The sequence below is a fragment of the Hemiscyllium ocellatum genome, chromosome 4, assembly GCF_020745735.1.
Source record: "Hemiscyllium ocellatum isolate sHemOce1 chromosome 4, sHemOce1.pat.X.cur, whole genome shotgun sequence".
Taxonomy (NCBI): Eukaryota; Metazoa; Chordata; class Chondrichthyes; order Orectolobiformes; family Hemiscylliidae; genus Hemiscyllium; species Hemiscyllium ocellatum.
In genome coordinates, this window is record NC_083404.1 from 81,773,365 (window position 1) to 81,796,747 (window position 23,383).

The window sequence follows — 23,383 nt, forward strand, 5'->3', positions numbered from 1 at the left end:
AATTATAGACCAGGTAGACAAATGATAAATCTGAACAGGAACTCTTTATAATGATGTTCACACCTCGACAGCTGGCTCTAGACTAGACCCAGGCACCATCCTTCAGGTCATCTGACCAGCCAACTTAAAGGGGCATTAGTGGTGCTGGAAAAGCACAGCAGTTCAGGCAGCATCCGAGGAGCAGTAAAATGTGGAGCCTCCCACATCCATCAAAGTTTTACCTGCACATCCACCAATATCATTTATTGTATCCGTTGCTCCCGATGCGGTCTCCTCTACATTGGGGAGACTGGATGCCTCCTAGCAGGGCGCTTTAGGGAACATCTCTAGGACATCCGCACCAATCAACCACACCGCCCCGTGGCCCAACATTTCAACTCCCCCTCCCATTCTGCCAAGGACATAAAGGGCCTGGGCCTCCTACACCGCCGCTCCCTCACCACCCAACGCCTGGAGGAAGAACGCCTCATCTTCTGCCACAGAACACTTCAACCCCAGGGCATCAATGTGGACTTCAACAGTTTCCTCATTTCCCTTTCCCTCACCTCACCCCAGATCCAAACTTCCAGCTCAGCACTGTCCCCATGACTTGTCCTACCTGCCTATCTTCTTTTCCACCTATCCACTCCACCCTTCTCTCTGACCTATCACCTTCATCCCCACCCCCACTCACCTATTGTACTCTATGCTACTTTTTCCCCACCCCCACTCTCTTCTCATTTATTTCCCCACCCTTCAGGTACTCTGCCTGTATTCGTGATGAAGGGCTTTTGCCCTAAACGTCGATTTTACTGCTCCTCGGATGCTGCCTGAACTGCTGTACTTTTCCAGCACCACTAATCCAAAATCTGGTTTCCAGCATCTGCAGTCATTGTTTTTACTTCTTAAAGGGACAGCCAACTGCATACATAACAGTTACATGTTTAAATTTTAATCAGGCTTATAATTGCATTTTGGGAGTCTGATTTGCATATATTCTTAAGTGTTTTGCCTCTAGATGTCAGGGAATTCACTCACAAGGAAACCTGCCTCTCAGCACCAGGGTCCCAGGTTTGATTCCAACCTTGGGTGACTGTCTGTGTGGAGTTTGCACATTCTCCCCGTGTCTGTGTGGGTTTCCTCCAGGTGCTCCAGTTTCTTCCCACAGTCCAAAGATGTGCAGGTCGGGTGAATTGCCGTGCTACGTTGCCCATAGTGTTAGCTGCATTAGTCAGAGGAAAATGCGTCTGGGTGGGTTACTCTTCAGAGGATCGGTGTGGACGTGTTGGGCTGAAGGGCCTGTTTCCACGCTTAGGGAATCTAATCTAATCTACTCATAAAATGGTGGCAAGTATACACATGGCAGGTTGGAGGGAATTTGGAAATGTTTAAAACCCCAAAATTCTTTCTACTCTAATGGAGACAAACTGATGGCATTAATAGGTATGTATGTTTGTTACCCACAACCTTTGGTGCTTCCATGAGAATAAGTCATGGTCTCAGTGGCATAGCACAACAGGACACTTCTAAGGGTGATCAAGAGCCAGAATTGCCCAATTAGCTGTTCCTGCCATTTCTGCAGTAAGTCCAAATTGGTCTTTGTATCACAGTTACCAAAAGGGCAGGTGCAGAGTTGTGCTGTATTCTTCAAGGATGTTTAATTTCATTCATTGAGTGGGGTGTCATTAGCTCAGACAACATTTATTAGTCATCCCTATCTGCAGCCACTTTGCAGAGGAGGACTGGCACATCCAATGTCTATAATGATAACGATGATTCTGTGAGGTTGATTATGTTAGGCTGTTGCTTGGATAGTCTGTTATTCAGCCCATCAATTTAGGCCTTGGTCCCAGATGATGGTAAGAAGGACTTTTTAGGGTTTACAAGATTGAGTTTGCTGTTGTCATTTCAGGTGTCTAGATCGATACCAGGTCGTCCATCTGTCTATTTTTGAGATTGAGGGAACTACAGTATGTATATGAATAGCAAGCTTTTTACATATGTTGATTAGCAATTTATTTCGTTTACAATTACATAATATTGTAGAAGTACAAACCTCAATTTTTAGACAATAACATTTTGAAATGTATTTAATTGAGCATGATGATATTTTTATGATAAATTACAGATTTCAGAGACCTATGCCTTTTTGCCACGAGAAGCGGTAACCAGATTTCTAATGAGCTGCTCGGAATGCCAGAAGAGAATGCATTTGAATCCAGATGGTGCAGATCATAAAGGTAATAATTTGTTGATATTTGATTCAGTGTGGAATGATTCTAAGACTGACTGGATAATTTTTTAAAATAAATTTTTAAATTTTAAATTATAAAACAGCTTTGTTATGAATGCTTTGAGCTCAGATAAATCTAGAGAAGCACATTAGTTTCTACTAAACAGATTTTCTGAGTCTGGATGTTACTTTTCGAGTTTTGAAAAAGTAGACGATTAATTGAAAAATTCAGAAATGGGCTGTGCTTTCATGCTGAAAACTAGCCATTTTACATTAGTACAAAAACAGTAGAACATTTAAAATACAACAAAGTTGTGAAAAACTGTTTATATAGTAAAACAGTTGAATAATCTGAGGGAAACTACATGTCCTTTATAAAGCTTTTTTTAGTAGTGATTTTTAAGAAAGAAAATCAATAAAAACTAAAACTTAAAATATGATATCAACTTAATATGGATGTAGTAATTTGTACAGAGCTACTCTTCTTTCCAAAAATATTAAAGATGTAGCCTTTTGATTTCTCTCCCTCCCCCATCACATCTGTAAATCTGCTTTTGAACTTCCCATTGGTGTGTAGGCATACATGGTACTGCCCTAATTTCCTTAGGATGGGAGCCTATTCTTTTGTTTTACTTTAAATATCTTTTTGTGAAGATATTTAATGTAAAAAGAGTACTTCCTGGGCCACAAATAGGATCATGGTAACATTGGAAGTTAGGGAGATAATGTATTACTTGGTAACATCGTCCTTTTAAAAGAATGGTACCATGGCACTCTCTCTTCACTTTGATGATTTATCTGTGTTTGCTTCAAACAGGGCTAAGTCCAAGCACAGTGATATTGTCTGTGGCCAGCAGAGTTAGCTTTCCCCAAGAAGCGGATATTGCTTTATAATACCTCAAAGGAACATTCTTTAAGCGTGTTGCAGAACTGTAATTTCTGGGAACTTATTTTGCTAACTTTCTTTACTTCAGACTCAATCCTCTTAAGCTTGCCTTTGGTCAGCTAGTTTTAGAATGGACGTTGCGTGCAATTCTGGTCGTCTTCCTATCGGAAAGATGTTGTGAAACTTGAAAGGGTTCAGAAAAGATTAATAAGGATGTTGCCAGGGTTGGAGGATTTGAGCTATAGGGAGAGGCTGAACAGTCTGGGGCTGTTTTCCTGGAGCATTGTAGGCTGAGGGGTGACCTCATAGAGGTTTACAAAATTATGAGGGGTATGGATATGGTAAATAGACAAAGTCTTTTTGCTGGGGTCAGGGAGTCCAGAACTAGAGGGCATAGGTTTAGGGTGTGAGGGGAAAGATATAAAAGAGACCTAAGGGGTAACTTTTTCACACAGAGGATAGTACATTTATGAAATGAGCTGCCAGAGGAAGTGGTGGAGGCTGGTACAATTGCAACATTTAAGAGGCATTTGGATGGGTATATGAATAGGAAGGGTTTAGAGGGATATGGGCCAGGTGCTGGCAAGTGGGACTAGATTGGGTTGGGATATCTGGTTGGCATGGACGAGTTGGACCAAAGGGTCTGTTTCCATGCTGTACATCTTTATTACTCCATGACTCTATCTGATTTGATATATATAGCAACTTTTTCCTGATATCCAGTCTTTGACAAAAAATGCAGGAAGCAAAAGCTTATTCACTAATGGGCTGCCTTGAAGAGAAATGCTTATGCCTCAAGTGCAAAGAAATTCTTCCAGGGAAATGCATTGGAAATGCTGATTATTGTGCTGGGATTTATTTACTGGTTTTCGAAGATTTTGTGTTGATTTGAATAGTTGGGAAAATGCAGAGCTTATAAAACTTTCACTCATCATTATATAGAAGCCTGCTCAAGTTGAGTTCTATAGTTGGGCAAGTGTCACCTATCTCTGCACCCGTAAAGGCTTCTGAACAATCTGCTAAGTTTAGTAGGATGAGAAGTATGCATCTGCAACAACCTGTTGAAATTTCAAGGCAGACAACATGATGGTAAATGCAAAAAGTTGTCTTCATTACCCTGTATTAATTCCATCCTTATCCAGCTTATATGGCATCAAAACCTAATGTATATCACAGATGAATGTTGGACAAAAATGAAGAGGTGATTAATCGCAACAAGTGCAAAGGTTTTGATTTGGTATTGCTTTCCTTTCTGTCCCTGCAACAATTTAATTTTATAAAGATCATCATGAATAAGCAGAATGTAGACTTGAGGTTAAAACAGATCAGTCATGATCTTATTGAATGGTAAAGCAGGCTTGAAGGGCTGAGTGACCTAATGTTGATCCTTGCTTGTAATAGCAGCAGACTGGCTGCTATTGTTAAAAGGTAGAGTTAAGCTTTAGATTATTTAAAGATTATTCTGGTTAAAGGTTATTAACAGGTGTGAGTAGTGGATCAAGGTGAAGGAAAATGCATCAATTACAATTGGCTGTGTATGTAATGACGTGTCAAGCTAAAAAATCACTTGAGAGTACAGAACCATGGCTGAAAAAAGGAAACAATTGGCCTAAACACCAAGATAGCCAACAAATAGCCAACTGCAAATGTACAAATAGGCTCGGTGACCTCTTGCATTAGATGTCCCCAAGCCAGAATGCATCAATAGGGTCATCTGTGCATGTGCAGTTGGTGTTCTATTGCCACATGAACATAGTGACATGGACTGTGCATGAAGAGATGGCCCCTGGAGGTCGAATTTTTTTGGCTGGGAAGCCAGAGATAAGAATCCAGAAATAAGGTAGAAGTTGGTAAAGTAGCTCTAGTTGATCAAAGAAGGGCACTGTTGAAACGTTCCATCTTGCATTCATTAGGACAGAATCAAAGAAAACAATAGTTTATCCCACATGAGATAAGGCTGCTAACTGATTGGCCAGATAGTTCTTATTGGTCAACATGTTGGTATGGATGTTCTCCTTGCTTTTGTTTAAATTAGAAAGGTGCAATGCCTGGACATATTCTTTTATGTTTGCAAAAGACCACAACTTGCATATAAGTGGGTGTACCTTCTAGTAATGATTGAAAAGCCAGTAAATAATCTTAAATTGAGGTTTCTGTGAAGATATGTAACTCAGGTTGTAGTTGTATTTGTTGGTCAGTCCGCTGAGTTGGTTGATTCTTTTGCAAACATTTCGTCCCCTAACTGGGTGACATCTTCAGTGCTGTCTAGCCTCTGGATGAAGTGCTTTTGTTGTGATCTGACCAGAACCTTTACGGTTCTGTCTGTCATGGTGGGTGGTTCTGTTTCTGGTTTTGTACTGTAGTGATCAGTCGATGGGGTCTATTTCAACATGTTTGTTTTGCCTGTCCCTTAGGGCAAACTGGAGAAAGTGAGGACTGTCAGATGCTGGAGATCAGAGTCTAAAAGTGTGGCACTGAAAAGCACAACAGGTCAGGCAGCATCCAAAGAGCAGAAGAGTCAATGTTTTGGGCATAAGTGCTTCATCAGGAATGATGAAGCGCTTATGCCGAAACATCAACTCTCCTGCACCTCAGATGCTGCCTGACCTGCTATACTTTTCCAGTGCCACACCTTGTGACCCATAGAACAAACAGACAGGAAACTTTCTGCCAGAATAAATGAGCATCAGTTTGCAATAAAACGAAATGACCAGTACTCCCTCATGTCAATACACACAAACAATGAAGGACAGCAATTCAACTGTAACAATGTTATGATACTGAGACAGACAAAACAAAGATAAACTCAGGTATTCCTGGAGGTCTGGTATTCATCTACTGGTGCCATAAACAAACATGTTGAAATTGAGGAGAAAGTGAGGACTGCAGATGCTGGAGCTCAGAGCTGAAAATGTGTTGCTGGAAAAGCGCAGCAGGTCAGGCACCATCCAAAGAGCAGGAGATTCGACGTTTCGGGCATGAGCCCTTCTTCAGGAGGGCTGAAGAAGGGCTCATGCCCGAAATGTCGAATCTCCTGCTCTTTGGATGCTGCCTGACCTGCTGCGCTTTTCCAACAACACATTTTCAGCTCATGTTGAAATTGACCCCATCTACAGACCACTACAGTACAAAACCAGAAATAGAACCACTTGCCGTGACAGACAGAACTATGTAAATTCTGGGCAGATCATAGCGCTTCACAGAGACTGCACAGCCCTGAAAATGTCACCCAGTTGGGGGATAAAACGTTTGCAAAAAGATAACTGGCTTGAACTGACCAACAACTCCAATCTTAAATTGATTGTCATGTGATTCTTAGCCCAGTTTCATGGCAATCTTCATCAGATACTCCAACCAAAGAAGCCAAATAAGACATGGCTGGTCCCCTAGACCTCTGTTCTTGGAGTTTCCCATTCACAATTTTGTGAAGAAAGAAGGTCCAGGATTTTGACCCAGCAGTAGTGAAGGAATGTCGATGAAGTTCCAAACTGGAGTGGAGATGAATATACAGATGGTGGTGTTCTCATGCATTTGGTGCCCATATGCTTATGGATGGGAAAGTTTGTAAGGTCCTGACAAAGGAGCTGTGGCAAGTTATTGCTGTGCATTTTGTACAAAGGAGCTGTGCATACTGCTGTGTTGTGCACACACATGATGAAACTGCCACTGTATGTTAGTGATGAAGTGAATTTTGAAGGTCAATGGGGTGTCAGTAAAGTGGGCTGCATTGTTTAGGATGGTATCAAGCTTGTTGAGTGCTGTTGGAGTTGCACTTATTCAGACAGATGGGAAGTATTCCATCATATTTCAGGGTTGTGCTTTGTAGATGGTGGACAGACTTTGGTGAATCAGGAGATGAGTTACTTGCTGCAAGATTCTTAGTATACTCTTATATGGCTTGTCCTGTTCAGTTTCTGATCAATGGTAATTTTCAGGATAGTGATGGTGAGGAATTCAGTGAGGGTACAATAATTCTATTGAAGATCAAATGGCGATTGTTAGATTCTCTTTTGCTGGAAATAGTCTTTTGCCTGTCATTAGTGCTACACAAATGTTATTTTCTACCTGTCAGCTCAAGTCTGGATGTTATGCAAGTCATGCTACATGTAGATATTGACTGCTTCAGTATCTAACAAGTTACAGATGATGCTGAACATTTGCAATCATCAGTGATATAATTCCCATTTCTGACATTATGATGAAGGGAAGGTCATTGATGCCATGCTCAGTCAAATGCCAGCTTTATGTCAAGGAAAGTTATTCATACTTCATTGCTGGAATTTAGCTCTTTTGTCCATGTTTGGACCAATTCTGTACTGACGTTAGGAACTCTGTGGCCTTGCAGAACACAAACTGTCAGCAAGCATGTTATTCCTTTGTAAGTACTGCTTGACAGCAATGTTGATGATCCTATTACCTCGTCTACACTTCTTCAGATGTAGCCAACACTTCTGTCTAATGCTCCTGCAATCTCTTTAAAACGGTTTAACATTTGTACACTCATCTAGTGCAGTGTGTTCATTTTCTTTCATTGCACTGTTTCTAATGTATGAAACTCTTTCTGTGGTTTGATAGTGCTGAGTCATGTTAACAGCTGGGATTTTAGTTCAGTAATCTCGTTCAGGTAATTAGACATCTCTAGTTCTTGCTTAATTCTAATGTTTTTAGGCTCCATTTGAGGCTCAGATCGAAACTTGTCTAAGGTTTCTAAGAAACGTTTCTCAGCTGTAGAAGCTCTGTAACTTAAACCTCTGTTTCTTTACTAAAAGAAAATTGAATCTCAGCAGCATTCACATCAGACTCCAGTCTATGTTTGTACAGATTCATTACCTCTGATCAGAGGTTTTAATGTTGGCTTGATCCAATTTTGACTTGTCTTTTACTCCCTAGATAGATTTTCGCTAGCTGCTGGTCGTTGTTGAACTATTGCTTGTTAGGCTGTTGCCATGGTTTAACAATTTTCTTTGAATTAATCAAATTCAACATGAAATTGTTTGCTCATTCATACAGTTGACTTCTGCCAGTAGAGGGACTGTCCACATTACATGAAACTTCCATGAGAATCTATGTTAAAACTCTGAATCCACTTTGTGCTTATGGATCTGTTCTTCTCCTATGATGCTGCCCACCCCACTTGCCTGTATATATTTCCTTGATTTTCATTTGTGTTTCAACTACCACTAGTTCAGCTTTAAGGTGTCGTCACATTAGATTTTACAATTTCCTCAAATTTGTGACTGGCCATTGCACATAGCCTAATGCTGGCAAACCCATGATCACTACCATTACTAGAAAAAAATGTGAATGCTTCCATAGTTTGCTTCTGAGATTCAATGTTTGTACAGATTCATAACTTGTTCTGTCTTTTAATATCGGCTTTTATTGACTTGATCCAATTTGGATTTGTGTTTAGAAGGACAAGGGTAGCAGACACATTGGAGCATCACTACTTGTAAATTACCCTGTAAGCCACTCACTCACCATCCTGACTTGGAAAATGTAACATCATTGCTTCACTATCGCTGAGCCAAAATCCTGGAACACCCTCCCTAATGGCGTTGTGGGCATATCTACCAAAAAATGGATTGCAGGAGTTGAAGAAGGCAGATAACCACCACCTGCTCAAGGGCAACTGGGGGTGGACAATAAGTGCTAGTCCAGTTTGTGATGCCTACCTCTTAAGATTCCTCGTCCTTCATTCAATTTCCTGTAGTTTCAATAAAAGCCCATACTTTTCTAGTGAGTGTTAAGTTGTAGCAGATGGCAGCTGAGATTCAGGATATCAGTCTCATTCTCTGTAGCACTCTGGTTTTCATCCCACAAAGGATTTTTAAAAATTGCTTGTGGTTGTTTTTCTTTGCCATCAGTGGGTACAGTGCTATAGCATGCAATTTGATGTCTTGATCACATTTGAGGAGAATCAGTTTTTTTTGCTGGCAAAAGGAACAGCAGAGATTTCAGCAGCATTACTACTGTTGTTAAAAAGTAACACAGATCCAGGACCTCTTAGTCTGACTAATGACCAGCCTGTGTAGCGCGTCTGCAACTGTTCCGACAGTCTATGCAAGGCAGTCAGTGTGCTGATGTCATTTGCAGTATTGACATCTGGCTGCTGAAGTCACAGCCATGCACGGAAATTGGAGGTCTGCCCAGAAGAAAGAAAAGCTGAATTATTGGGCCTAGGGTTGGAACTTCTGCAGCAGAGCTTCTTTCAGAGTTTACTCAGTCAATTTCAGTTTCTTTTGCAATTTCTAAACAAAGAAGATTCAATACTCTGCAACTGTCATTGCTTAATAAAGAAGAGTGGTGGCTACAGCTGATATCTCTCTTCAATTGTGCCAAAGCATCTGCCATCTCCCTCTACCTGAAATTGAATGGAAGCTGGTCAGTGAAATTCAAGTATCAATCCTTAGCATTAAAGGCAAAAATTCCATTTGCCTTCTTGATTAAGTGATGCGTCCGCATGCTAACTTTTTGTGTTTCATGAACAAAGAACCAGAATTCTTTTGTGTTGTGCTGTTTAGGAACATGTAGGAAATGTAGGAATAGTTTAGGAGCTTGAGGCAAGTAAGGGCTGAGCACAAGGATAATAATTATTTGCAATTATTGCCTAAAACTACAAACATATGCTCAGTAGGGTGAAGCTAAGCTTGCAACTTCTTGCATCATGTCTTAGTCCCATGTAATTTGACATCATCAGGACATACCTCTTTACACATAAGCTTGATAGCTCTTGTCAGAGCATTGGTACAAGCGTCCGCTAAACCTTAATTCTACAAGCAGCTACATCTGCTGTCTTATTGATATGGTACCAGAAAATTAAATGCGTGAATAAAATTAGGAAGGGATTATTGTATTTTCTGCCTTCACCCAACATAACATAAGAACTAAGACCAGGAGGAGAACATTTGGACATTCAGTCGTTCATGATTGATCCGATAGTAGTATTAATCTTCACTTTCCTGTTGTGACCACTACCTCCCTCTCCTTCCCAGTGTATAACCATTGTATATCTCTTACAGATCAAAAACCTATCTAACTTGATCTTGAATGTATTCAGTGACCCAGCGTCCACTACTCACTGGAGTAAAAAATTCAAAAGGTTTGAGAATTAAGTGTTAGAATTAAGAAATCTACCCTTTTAGTGTCCATAGATAATTATCTCACAGTGCATGACACTAATATTATCTTTTTATTGGAAGTGTAGTATTTCTGAAAAATTGGGAGAATGATTCCTAAGAGAGATAACTAAAAGTTATTTCTTCAGTGCCAGTCTATTTTTGCTTGAATTGACAGTTGCTGCTCAAATAGTAGCAACAACCACAAATAAGAATGATTTTAAGTTGTTTAAATGTAGACAGCAAAGACCTGTTTTCTCCATTCCTTAGTTGTGAGTAAATTATATTTCTAGTTGATGATTTGTTGTTTAACCACTTAAGTGATTGATTGTCTTAATTCTAGATGCAATACCGCTTTCCAATTCTGAGTTTAGGATTTGGTTTCCTACTACCAGTGCTAATAACACAGCTTACATTTATACAGTACTTTTAACATAGGAAAATAAATGATATGAAGACAGTCAATGCCAATTTGTGGAAGGAAAAGTCAAGAGAGAATACCAAAGAACATAGCTGAAGAGATGATATTTAATGGACTTAAAGATGAAAGATAAGAGGTAAATAAAATACTTGTTATACAAGTGACAGGAATGACAACCTCTAACAAGAGAGAATCTAACCGTCTTTCTGACTTACTGGCAATGTTATGGATGAATCCCCTACTGTTAACATTTTGGGCTTACTGTTGACCAGAACTGCATTGGACCAGCCATATAAATTCTCCGGCTAGTAAGTCAGATGCTGGGAATTCTGCAGTAAGTAACTCTTGCCTCCCCATATCCTATCCATGATCTACAAGGCACAAGTTAAGAGTGTGATGGAATACTGTTCTGGAAGAATGCAGCTCCAGCCACACCCAAGAGGCTGTACACCACCTTGGATAAAACAACCCACTTGATTAGCATCTCATCTAATACCTTCAACATTCACTCCCGCCAACACTGATTCATTGTGGCAGGTATGTACAAGATGCATTACCACAATTAGCTAAGGCTGCTTTGATAATACCTTCTAAACCTGCAACCTGGAACCATTAGAACATAGAACATTACAGTGCAGTACAGGCCCTTCGGCCCTCTATGTTGCGCCGGCCTGTCATACCAATGTGAAGCGCATCTAATGTACACTATTCCATGTATGTCCATATGCTTGTCCAATGACGACTTAAATGTACTTAAAATTGGCGAAGCTACTACTGTTGCAGGCAAAGCATTCCATACCCTTACTGCTCTCTGAGCCAAGAAACTACCTCTGACATCTGTCCTATATCTATCACCCCTCAATTTAAAGCAATGTCCCCTTATGCTCGCCGTCACCATTCTTGGAAAAAGGCTCTCTCTGTCCACCCTATCTTACCCTCTGATTATCTTATATGTCTTTATTAAGTCACCTCTCAACTTTCTTCTCTCTAACAAAAACAGCCTCAAGTCCCTCAGTCTTTCCTCGTAAGACCTTCCCTCCATATCAGGCAACATTCTAGTAAATCTCCTCTGCACCCTTTCCAAAGCTTCCACATCCTTCTTATAATGCGGTGACCAGAACTGTGCACAATACTCCAAGTGTGGTCACACTAGAGTTTTGTACAGCTGTAGCATAATCTCATGGTTCCGGAACTCGATTCCTCTATTAATAAAAGCTAAACCACTGTATGCCTTCTTAACAACCCTGTCAACCTGGGTGGTAACTTTCAAGGCTCTGTGTACCTCGACACGGAGATCTCTCTGCTCATCTACACTACCAAGAATCTTACCATTAGCCCAGTTATTTGCATTCCAGTTACTCCGACCAAAGTGAATCACCTCACACTTGTCTGCATTAAACACCTCAGCCCACCTCTGCAGCTTATCTATGTCTCTCTGTAATCTACAACATTCTTTGTCACTATCCACAACTCCACCGACCTCAGTGTCGTCTGCAATTTTACTAACCCACCCTTCTGTGCCCTCATCCAGGTTGTTTATAAAAATGATGAACAGCAGTGGACCCAACACCGGCCCTTGTGGTACACCACTAGTAACTGGACTCCAGGATGAACATTTCCCATCAACCACCACCCTCTGTCTTCTTTCTGTAAGCCAATTACTGATCCAAACTGCTATATCTCCCACAATCCCATTCCTCCGCATTTTGGACAATAGCCTACTGTGGGGAATCTTATCAAACGCCTTGCTGAAATCCATATACACCACATCAACCGGTTTATTCTCATCTACCTGTTTGGTCACCTTCTCAAAGAACATTAAGAAGGACAAGAGCATCACAACCTGTGAATTCCTTTCCATGCTATACACCATGCTGGCGTGGAACTACATTACTATTCTTTCACTATTACTGTGTCAGATCTTGGGATTCACCTCCTAATAGTACTGTGACCATGTGGGACCCCACCACACATACTGACTCTAGCAGCATAAGAGGACAAGTCAAGGGCAATACAGGATGAACAATAAATATTAGCCCAGCCAGTGATGTCCGCATCCTTTGAATGATTTTTTAAAAATCAATCATAGAATTACTATAGTGCAAATAGAAGCTATTTAGCCCAAAGAGCATTCAACACCCCATCACTAAACACTGCATTTACCACATGAGGCAATTTAGCATGGACACGCCACCTAAACTGTACATCTTTGGACTCTGGCAGGATATCAGAGCATCTTGAGGAAACTCACACAGGCACAGGGAGAACTTGCAAACTTAATCCAAGGCTGGGATTGATCCCAGGTTTCTGGTGCTATGAGGCAATAATGCCAATTCCTGAGCTACCATGTCACCCAGGTTGTTTAACAGAGAAATTATACATAGTGAGGTCTAGCTGGTGAATACACAACCACCAATGTTGAAATGAACTGCGGGAGGATGCACAGAGGAAACTGAAAATAGCAAAGGGCCGAGAATAGGACATGCGTATGTGGGAATAATTGTTAACCCACAAAAGATTATGTATTTATAAAGGGTAATGTCAAAAGTAGGATATATTGCATATTAAGAGTCAACATTTGAGGGAGCCAAAGGTGGTTCGGGCTCAAAGGTGATGGGATGTGGACGTGAATGGAGACACCAAGGGAACCAAAAAGAAATTAACTTCTGTTTATTGAAATGGTGGAAAATGAAATAATTTGGCTTTGATTTCAACATAAGTCTGTTTTATTGTTGACTCTTATTTTCTCTTCTGGTTTGGATCCATCAATCTTATCCTGTTGGTAATCAGAACATTTTGGCTTTCTTTGAAACAACAGCATGCGTTCAATATCTTTTTAATGTAAATTTATATTTCCTCTTTTCCAGAAAATGAAAAACCTGCTTCTTTGGTGACCGGTATGATAGACTACAATATGCCTATAACAATGGCCTACATGAAACACATGAAGCTGCAGTTACTGAGCTCTCATCAAGATGAGGTACAGCACTTCTTAAAAGAATAAACATTGCAATGACACAAAACAAATTCTTCATAGCTATAGAGACTTTAATTGAGTAAATACAGTATTTTGTGTTGAAATTATTACAATTTTAAATGCATAATATTGGATAGAATTTGATATGACCTTTACTGTTGATGATGTTGGAGTTGAAGAATGTGGTGCTGGAAAAGCACAGCTGGTCAGGCAGCATCCGAGGAGTAGGAGAAGCATAAGCTCTTGGAAACAGACTACTTGGATGTTTATTGAGTGGAAGACTTTTCTGTTTGAATATCTGACTGGCTGACTTGTTGGTGCCTTGATCATTAGAATCCCTACACTGTGGAAGCAAGCCCTTCGGCCCAACAAGTCAACACCGACCCTCCGAAGAGTGGCCTACCTAGATCCATTTCGCTACCCTATATTTACCCCTAACTAATAACCTACTCTATGGGCAATTTAGCATGGCCAATTCACCTAACCTGCACATTTTTGGATTGTGGGAGGAAACCGAAGCAGCCAGAGGAAACTCATGCAGACATGGGGAGAATATGCAAACTCCACACAGACAGTCACCCGAGGCTGGAATTGAATCTGGGTCCCTGATGCTGTGAGGCAACAGTGCTAACCACTGAGTTACCGTGATGCCCTTCACCGTGACCCATTCTGAGTATAATTGATAGCCTCTTAAATATGAGGGAATTCATCAATGGCACAGATACCAATGATCTCTGTACCTGCAATGATTCAACTGCCTCAAAATGGCTGCAGTACCTGCTTATTGAAAGAAACTTCCATGATTTTCCTAATAGTGTCATGAACTGTCGACTGTGATATGTTACCTAAATCTGCAGTGGTTCCCTGGAACGATCCAGGTGCATAAAAATTAAAGGTGATGGTGACCTTGATGGCTGTAGGTAAGGGACTATCATGGGGCATTGAGGCATCAAATAATTGTGAACAGAGTGCAAATGTTTGAGTCTCCAATGATCCTGACACTCTTTCATCTTCAGGTGGCTGACCTTTGTGTGGTACACAAAATGTCCTGTAGCACTTACTTTCCTTTGCAACCTCTCACTATCCTTTTCCTGACAGGAGAATGCATGTCCTGAAACTCCTCACTAACTTGACCAATGTCAGATGCTTCTATTGAATCCTCGGTTTTGAGTCAGATATGACTCTTCTTCAGAACTTTCCTTCAATTCTGAAGATAAATCATATCAGACATGAAATTATATCTGTTTTTCTTTTCACAGACTCTACCAGATCTGCTGAGTTTTTCCAGTATTTTCATTTATTATTCTAGATATTCAGCATCCATATTATTTTGCTTTTCAATGGATTCATCCCATTTCCTGAATTATTTCCTCAAGGCAGTACTTGGACCAATCAGAGTCAACCTGCTAGATTTGAAAATTTAATCAAAGTTTAGCAGTTAACTGATGAATCCTCTATGGTTTCCTCTCTTCCAAACAGAGTTCACTTGACAACCAATCAACACTTCCCTGTCATATATAATATGTTGTTTTCCCTTTACATGGGCATTTCTTGCAAATTGTCCCGATGATTGCAAGATAAAAAGCTTTGACAAATGTGTCTTTTCAGCAATACTCAAGTTTAAGAATTTGTGGAACATTATGCATACATTTTTAAGAACTGGCCATCTTCTGATGACTTTTGTTCTTGTTTCAATTAAAATATAGTACAGTTTTGTGCAGGTCACTGAATAGTTCACACTGAACAATAGAAGAGGTATAACTTTGTGAAAAGCATTTGACAGCATAATAATCCAAAACAAGTCAAACTAACTAGTTGGAGAAATGTTGACCACACACATTTCCATGGTTTGGTGACCTTTTAAAAATATTGTTTGTGAGAGATTGGGCTGAATCTTATATTTTCTGGCTAAGTGTCAGTTTCATTAGGTTTCATGGAGAATCTCACTCTGGAAGACCAAGTGAGATCTTTCACTGTTTCTTAACAAACTTGCATTATTATGTACCTATGACACTGCTTTGGTCTGATTCTAGCCCCATACTACCACATGCCATACTCTGAAAAATCTCCCCTGCTAGGATACTCTGGAATGAACCTGCATCCCGTTGCTGATGCCATCTTTAAATGACTATTATGCACCTGGACAAGTAATGTTAGTCCAGAGCAAGCCTGCATAGCTTCTGATATTTGTCCTGGGCATGGCAGAGAAGGAACAAATTGATGCCCTGCTTTGCAGGCAGAGACTTGCTGATCCTGTGCTGACTTTCACATCAAGAATACTTGCTATCTAGTTTGCTCACGGAGGTGTGATGTATGGTTTATAATATCATTAATAAACAGTAATCCCCCTTAATAGGCAACTGGCTGCTACCCTCCTCAGTTTGAAGGGTTGAAACGGTCAGGCAAGATGGGCATGCTGGGCCTGTTCATCTCTGGAGAGTCCTGAGTATGGACTTCTGAGGGGCCTGTGTATGATTTCTCCTCTGGCTAGGTGCACCTTGGCACCACCATGTCTCCCTGTGAGGAATAGCCATCTCAAATGTTCACAAATCCCCTTGTCACTAGGTATGTGATTCTCAGGGCCAATGCCTTGGGCAGCAGAGTTTGCATGCGCATATATATGTGTGTGTGTGTACAGTAGACCCTGATGGTTCTGGACCTCGCTCTCCATTACTGTCCATGGAGGCAGACAGGTGATCATATGATTGCTGCGACGCTGCAGTTTCTAGGCAGTGAGGGCCATTTCTCCCCACAAACTGTCCATAATTCCTATTCCTCTCTGTGCATGTGGATGAAATCTCTGATAGTACACAACTGGGCCCTCTTTGGCTGAGGGCTGACCGGGTACTTGTTCTCTACTGTTATCCAAGTGCCGGCAACATGGGATGTTTCTTCCTTGGATAACTATGGAGCTGTCGTAGTGATGTGATCACCAGACTATAGTCCCACGCTTTCAAAGGTTAATATTTCCACTAATGTAAAACAAAAACCAGAGATTGCTGGAGAAATTTAGCAGGTCTGCCAGCATCTGTGGAGAGAAATCAGAGTTAACGCTTTTTCAGAACATCACTGAGTTGCTGAATGTTAACTCTGATTTTTCTCCACAGATGTTATCAGACCTGCTGAATTTCTTCAGCAATTTTTGTTTTTATTTCCAATTTTCAGCATCAGTAGTTGTTTGTTTTATTCCTACAGTGTTTTCTGAGTTGGTGGAGACATTTGAGAATTGGGGGGTGGGGGTGGATGTTGGAGGCTAGGAGGCAGCCTTGCTGATGTTTCCTCTGAAGTCTAGGTACTCATCCTCAGAATTTAAGAGGTAGCTTCTAGGGGCCATTTTATCACAGTGCTCATGGATATGCTGACAGTAACTGCAAACAAAGGAGCGAAGGCGTCATGGCCTGTGGTCACCAGTGGTGTGCAACGAATAAGATTAGCAGTGGGGTTACTGTGAAAGTTATATTGGAATGAAAAATGGTACCTATTTGGCTGGATATATATGTTTTAGCATCTCTGCAAGGACTGGTCCCAGTTTTCTCCTGTGAGGGCAAGAGTTACATAAAGACTAAGATTAGAAATGGAAGCAGAAGTAGGCCTTTAACTGATTGAGTCTGCTGCACTATTGAATGGGATTGTGGCTGATCTGATAAACCTCAACTTCACTTTCCTGTGTTTTCCCCATTGATCTTGGTTCCCTTACTGATTTCTGGATTTTGTCCTCAGAGTGGTTTAACAGTCAAATGTTGGGTTTGGGGGTCTTTCTGCCTGTATGAGCAGATTTCCTTTGTAATTATAGAAAAGGTAGAATTAACTGAGGTGAAATAGGGCATTATAGTTGTTAGTGTTGGTGCAGAATTGATGAGGTCTCCTGAGCAATTGAGTAGCTAACTCAGAGGGTATGCAGGGTTAGTAGTGTGGGAAGATGAGGAATGGCAGAGTGGGCAAGGGCAAGGTTGCAGGCCACAGTGAGAATGTCAGAGCATGAATCTTGGTCACAGGTGAGATGCAGTGGCAGAGACAGAATGAGTTTGAAACACAAACAAAAGTTCTTCCAGGTCTGAAAAAGGGTCACTGTACCTGAAACATTAACTCTGCTTTCTCCCCACAGATGCTGCCAGACCTTCTGAGTTCTTCCAGCAATTTCTGTTTGTGTTTTTGATTTCCAGCATATGGAATTCTTTTTTTAAATAGAATGAGTGTGAAGGTGCCAGTTACCTTTGTGAGAAGGTCGTATATTGCACCTTCTTATGCAATATTCTTCCAGACCATGTAGATGGCTCTGACCTGAATGACGACTTCAGACCAGACTGTTAATGTCTGGTGATGTGGCTTCTTCTGCTGTTTTGAACCAGTGCTCGAAAGGCTGGTGATAGGTTTTGAAGACCAAATAAAATGACATCAATGGCAAGCATCATGAACAGTTGTTTGAATGAGGAGTAATTGAAGTTTGACTTGCAGACAATTTGGAGCCGGGGCTATGCAAATGTAACTTTTGTTGGCAATAAGTTGCTTGCTCTATAGACTAGTGACCAGATATCAATGACAGAAACCTTTCTCTTTCCAACAATTGTGTTATTGGTTCTCAGTTAAGTGAACGACTTTGAATTGGGAATAAGTTCAAAAAAGAGAAGTGTTCAATCCTTTCTCGGCACGGGAGTGATCTCTTTGTTTTCTGCAGTCAAAAGGTACTGAAATCCTGAAGACACCATTTATCTTTCCTGCAGCAATTGTTGTAAGCTGTGATTCTTAACTGATAAGTCAGAGGCTTTTAAGAGTGAAGCAGTGTGCTGACGAACAGGAAAAGACAAAGATCTGCTCAACAACATAATCTAGGAAGAGAGATTTCTAAACTGTCTTTCTAGCTTTTCCTTCTGTTCATAACTTATTTTATCCGGACTATTTGTGTGTGTGTAAGGGATGTTTATTATGGGATTTGAGTTTCAGTTATATGCCATAGAGTCACCCTAACAATTTCTAACAGTTCACCTGTAGCTAGAGTTTAAGTACTTTTGGAATAAATAGTGATTCTTGTCCAGTACAGAAACCTGGTCTGTGTTTTCTATCAATTTGGGTCTTAAGGTCAGATAAATTGGATGACTTTGCATACTTTATTAAATCTTTAACGTGTGTGACACTGGGAATAATGGGACTAAATTTCCAGTGTGTCATCCCAGTCAGTTGTAACAAACTTTGAGGACATTTGATCCATGATTGGATTGGAAACAGAAGTTATGAGTATTTAGGTGTGATACTGGCAGATAACACATAAAGGAAAACATGAGGTATGTGTTTGAGGCACAGGACTGTAAAAAGTAAAAAATTTCCTGCAGGTGACAGAGTTGTTACTAACAGTCTTAAAGGAAATTTCAAAATAATGCTTGATTGCCTTGGCAGGTAAACTGGATGTAGCTTTGCTTGACAGAGCCAGAAAGTCAGATGTAATTGAGGTACCAGCAAGACATTTGGGTTTACAGAAGTGCAGAGGAGGCTGAGTACCTCCTGTCATGAAATGTTGTGTTACGACACAGAGATGAACTTCTCTGTTAATTAAACCAAACACCCAGAAAACCTTGTAATCTGCTAAAATATGAGTAACAGAGAACTCACCAATTTAAAGAAAATAACATTAATTTTTTTACTCTAAAAGTGAACATTAACCAACAATACACAATTCTAAGCACCCCTTCTCTTAACTGCTTATTATCTGCCTCCAACTCTATAACAATATTCTGTTCCAGAGACTCTTATTAAAATTACATCAACTTAATTTCAAAACTACACAGCAGCTGTCTTCTTTTGTCTTCCCTCTTCTGGCTGAGGATCTCCCTGAATCATTTTCCATTGTATTGCGTGTATGTTTCATATGAAAAGGTACCTTTGATAGAGAATGTTTCCTAACTTCTTGGAGAGCAACATGTTAGCTCTCTCTGGATTTCTGTCTTGATGGCAGTTGCTCTCTGACCAATTTTCAAAATGTCTGAATTTTAGATCCCCAACATCAGATTGTCTCATTGGTTCAATGTTGGCAAAACAATAAATTCAAACTCAATTGGTTTTTAGTTTCCTGAGGCATAATTTAAACTAATTGCTTAAATTTGAATTGTTGTTAAAACAGCAGCTAATACTCACGTATCCATTTCACAGTCAAATGTTACGTATTTGCAATTTTCCAGTACACTCTGGGACTGCCATCTAGTCATGTATACAGATACTTGTAAGTTGTCAGTTCCAGTACAGCGTTCACTCTCTCTTAAAGGTACAGTACGTGCCTTCAACTTTATAACAGTTGGAATCAGGGATATTTGGTTACAGTTGAAGCAGCTTGAAATTAAGGAGAAAATGAAGAAATTAGAGATGGCAGAAAAAGATAAGTGAAGGATAGAGAAAGATAAGGGAAGGTAAATGGAATTGAGAAAGACAGAAATATGGAAGTGAAATCTAGAATTAGAACTGCAAAAAGAGAAATTGGAATGATATGAATATATGCTTAAAATGGCACACTTGAACCTGATGGTGTCAGCTTTTGATGTAGGCTTTTGTGGGGAGAATTTTCATCATAATTTGAAGTCCAGTAATGAAATGTTTAAGTTTGCACAGGCCCTATCAAAATTTGAAGAAGAGGACGTGGAGATATTCTTCATGTAATTTGAGAAAATGACTAGGAAAATGAATTGGGCAAGTAACAATTGAAAAATTCTTATGCAGAGTTGACAGATAATGAACAGGAACAAATACTTCATTGTCTTGGGATTATGACTTAGTTTCATACAAGGTAATGCCTTAGGCAGATTGGCAAAGGTTTCAGAATTTAAGCAAAAAGCCTGGGCAAACCTATTTTGAATTTGAGAGGGTTAAGCAAAGTAATTGCGACAGGTGGATAAGAAGATGAAACCACTATGGAGCTATGTAGAGCCATCTATTTCAACTGTCCTTCCTAATCCCCCCATGACATGTCCCTTATGGGCCTCCTCCATTGCCTACACAAGGCCACCTGCAAACTGGACGAGGAACACCACATCTTCCGCCTTGGGAGCCTAAAACCACATTAAATTCACTGGTTTCCAAATCTCCTCTCCCCCCCACCCCCTGCCATCCCATGCCAGATCCAACCCTCCAACTTGGCTCCACCTTCTTGACACATACTATTCTAGCTGTGGCTTAACCAACATTTTATACAGTCCCAGCATATCCTCCCTGCTCTTAAATTCATTGTCACAACTAATAAAGGCAAGTATAGCATATGTTTTCCTCCCTACTTTATCCACACATCTTGATATCTTAAAACACCAGTGTGCATACACACCAAGTTTCCTCCAATCCTCAGTGCTTCCCAGTCTCCAACCGTTCATCATGTATTCCCTTGCCTCATTGGTCCGGCCCAAGTGCATCACCTTGCATTTATCCTTTTGAATTCCATTTGCCACCAATCAGCCCATCTGACCAGCCCGTCTATACCCTCTTATAATCTAAGTCAATCCTCCTCAATACTTGCTATCCAACCATTTTTTGTATTTCTGATCAGCCTTCTACATTCAAGTCTAAATCATTTATATAGAGTGATTGAGTGATACAGGTATACAGCATGAAAACAGACCCTTCGGTTCAACCAGTCCATTGCTAACGTGATCCCGAACTAAACTAGTTCTATCTGCCTGCTTTTGGCCCATATCCCTCCAAACCTTTCCTATTCATGTACGTATCCAAATGTCTTTTAAACATTGTAATTGTACCTAATGTCCACCACTTTCTCAGGAAGTTCATTCCACATGCAAACCATCCTCTGTATATAAAATTTGCCTCTCACGTCTTTTTAAAATCTCTCTCCTCTCATCTTAAAATGTGCCCCCAGTCTTGAAATCCCCCACCCTAGGAAAAAGACAAGTACCATTAACTCTATCTATACCTCACATTATTTTATAAACTTCTATCTGGTCACCTCTCCACCTCCTATGTTCCAGTAAAGAAATTCCCAGCCTATCTAGCCATTCTTTAAAATCTCAAATCTTCCATACCCAGCAACATTCTGGTAAATCTCTCCAGCTAAATAACATCCTTCTTATAACTGGGAGACTAAAACTTGACAAAGTATTCCAGAAGAGGCCTCAACAGTGTCTTATACAACTTCCCAACTCTTATACTCAAAGGACTGAGCAATAAAGGCAAACGTGCCAACTGCCTTTTTAACCACGCTGTCTATTTTTGACATAAAATTCAAAGGAATTATGTACCTACACCCCTTGGTCCCTCTGTTCTACAATACTACCCAACACCCTACCATTAATTGTATAAACTCTACCCTTGTTTATATGTGGTTACAAAGCCACATTTACTATCCTTTGTCAGTCCTTGTCTTTCCAAATGCATGTAAATCCCATCCCTCAGAATCCTCTCTAACAACTTACCCACCACTGATGCCAGACTCATTGGCCTACAGTTCCAAGACATTTTCTTACTACCTTAAATAGTGGCACCACATTAGTCAACCTGCAGTCTTGTCGTACTTCACCCATGGCCAACGATAATATAAGTATCTCAGCAAGAGCCCCAGCAATCTCTTCTCTAACATCCCACAAAGTTCTGGGATACACCTGATCAGATCCTGTAGATTTATCCGCTTTTATGCGTTTTAAGCCTCAATTTCTCCAGCAATCAATTATTCCCCATATCTGCCAGCATTGCCCTTCACACTGACAGGAACATACTGTCTCTGAACTCTCATTATCCCTTTTTTTTAACTGTCTGTTTACCTGTGAATAGCCTCTCCCAGTCAACCTTTGAAAGTTTCTGCCAAATACTGTCAAAATTGGCCTAACTCCAATTATGAACTTTAATTTTTAGATCAGGTCTATTCTTTTCTATTTTATAACTAATAGAATTATGATCACCTGCATCAAAGTGCTTCCCCACTGACACCTCAATCACTTGCCCAGCCTTATTTCCCAAGATAAGGTCAATTTTTGCTCCTTCTCTATTAAGTACATCCATATATTGAATAAGAGCATTTTCTTGTACACACTTCCTGTCCATCCAAGCCTTTAACACTATGGCAGTCCCAGTCTGTGTTTGGAAAGTTAAGATTCTCTACCATTACCACCCTATTTATTATTCTTACAGATGTCTGAGATTTCTTCAAATATTTGCTTCTCAATTTCCTGCTGACTATTGGGGAGGGCTTATATACAATCCCAATAAGGTGATCATCCCTTTCTTATTTCTCAGTTCCTCCCAAATAACTTTCCTAGATGTTCTACTCTCCCTCCTCTTTTGCCCCTTTTCGATCCTTCCTGTAGCACCTCTACCCTGGAACATTACGCTGTCAAGCTTGTCCTTCCCTGAGCCATGTTTCTGTAATTTTTATGATATCTTAGTCCCATGTCCCCAACCAAGCCCTGAGTTCATCTGCCAGAGCTCTTGCATTGAAATAAATGCAGTTAACATTTCAGTCTTACCTCGTTCTCTGCCTTACTTTTGCTTACCTTGACTATTTAACTTGCTGCCCTTCTCTGTTGTACTAGCCTCAGTATATTCTTTCCCACTATGACTTTGGGTTCCTCCCCTTCACTTCCACCCATCTCCACCTCCCCCCAAGTTTAAAGCCTTTGAGTAGCACTGGCAAATCTCCACGTTAGGATGTGGGTCTCTTTCCGATTCATGTGCAACCCCTCTTTCTTATACAGTGGGGTTGTACTTCAGAAGAGATTGCAATGATCCAAAATTATGAATCCTGCCAAGTACACAAGGTCCTTAGCCATACAATCATTTGCCCTATCCT

General features: G+C 40.4%; 1 protein-coding gene across 2 annotated transcripts in view; it reads left to right on the forward strand.

Annotated features, from left to right (window-relative positions):
- Positions 1 to 23,383, forward strand: part of LOC132815432 (nucleolar protein 4-like) — a 346,961-nt gene that overhangs the window by 68,431 nt on the left and 255,147 nt on the right. For both annotated transcript variants that reach the window (XM_060824364.1, XM_060824365.1), the window contains exons 3-4: positions 2,108 to 2,219; positions 13,505 to 13,617. In XM_060824364.1, coding sequence (XP_060680347.1) covers positions 2,108 to 2,219; positions 13,505 to 13,617 — 225 coding nt within the window. The remainder of the gene's footprint in view (positions 1 to 2,107; positions 2,220 to 13,504; positions 13,618 to 23,383) is intronic.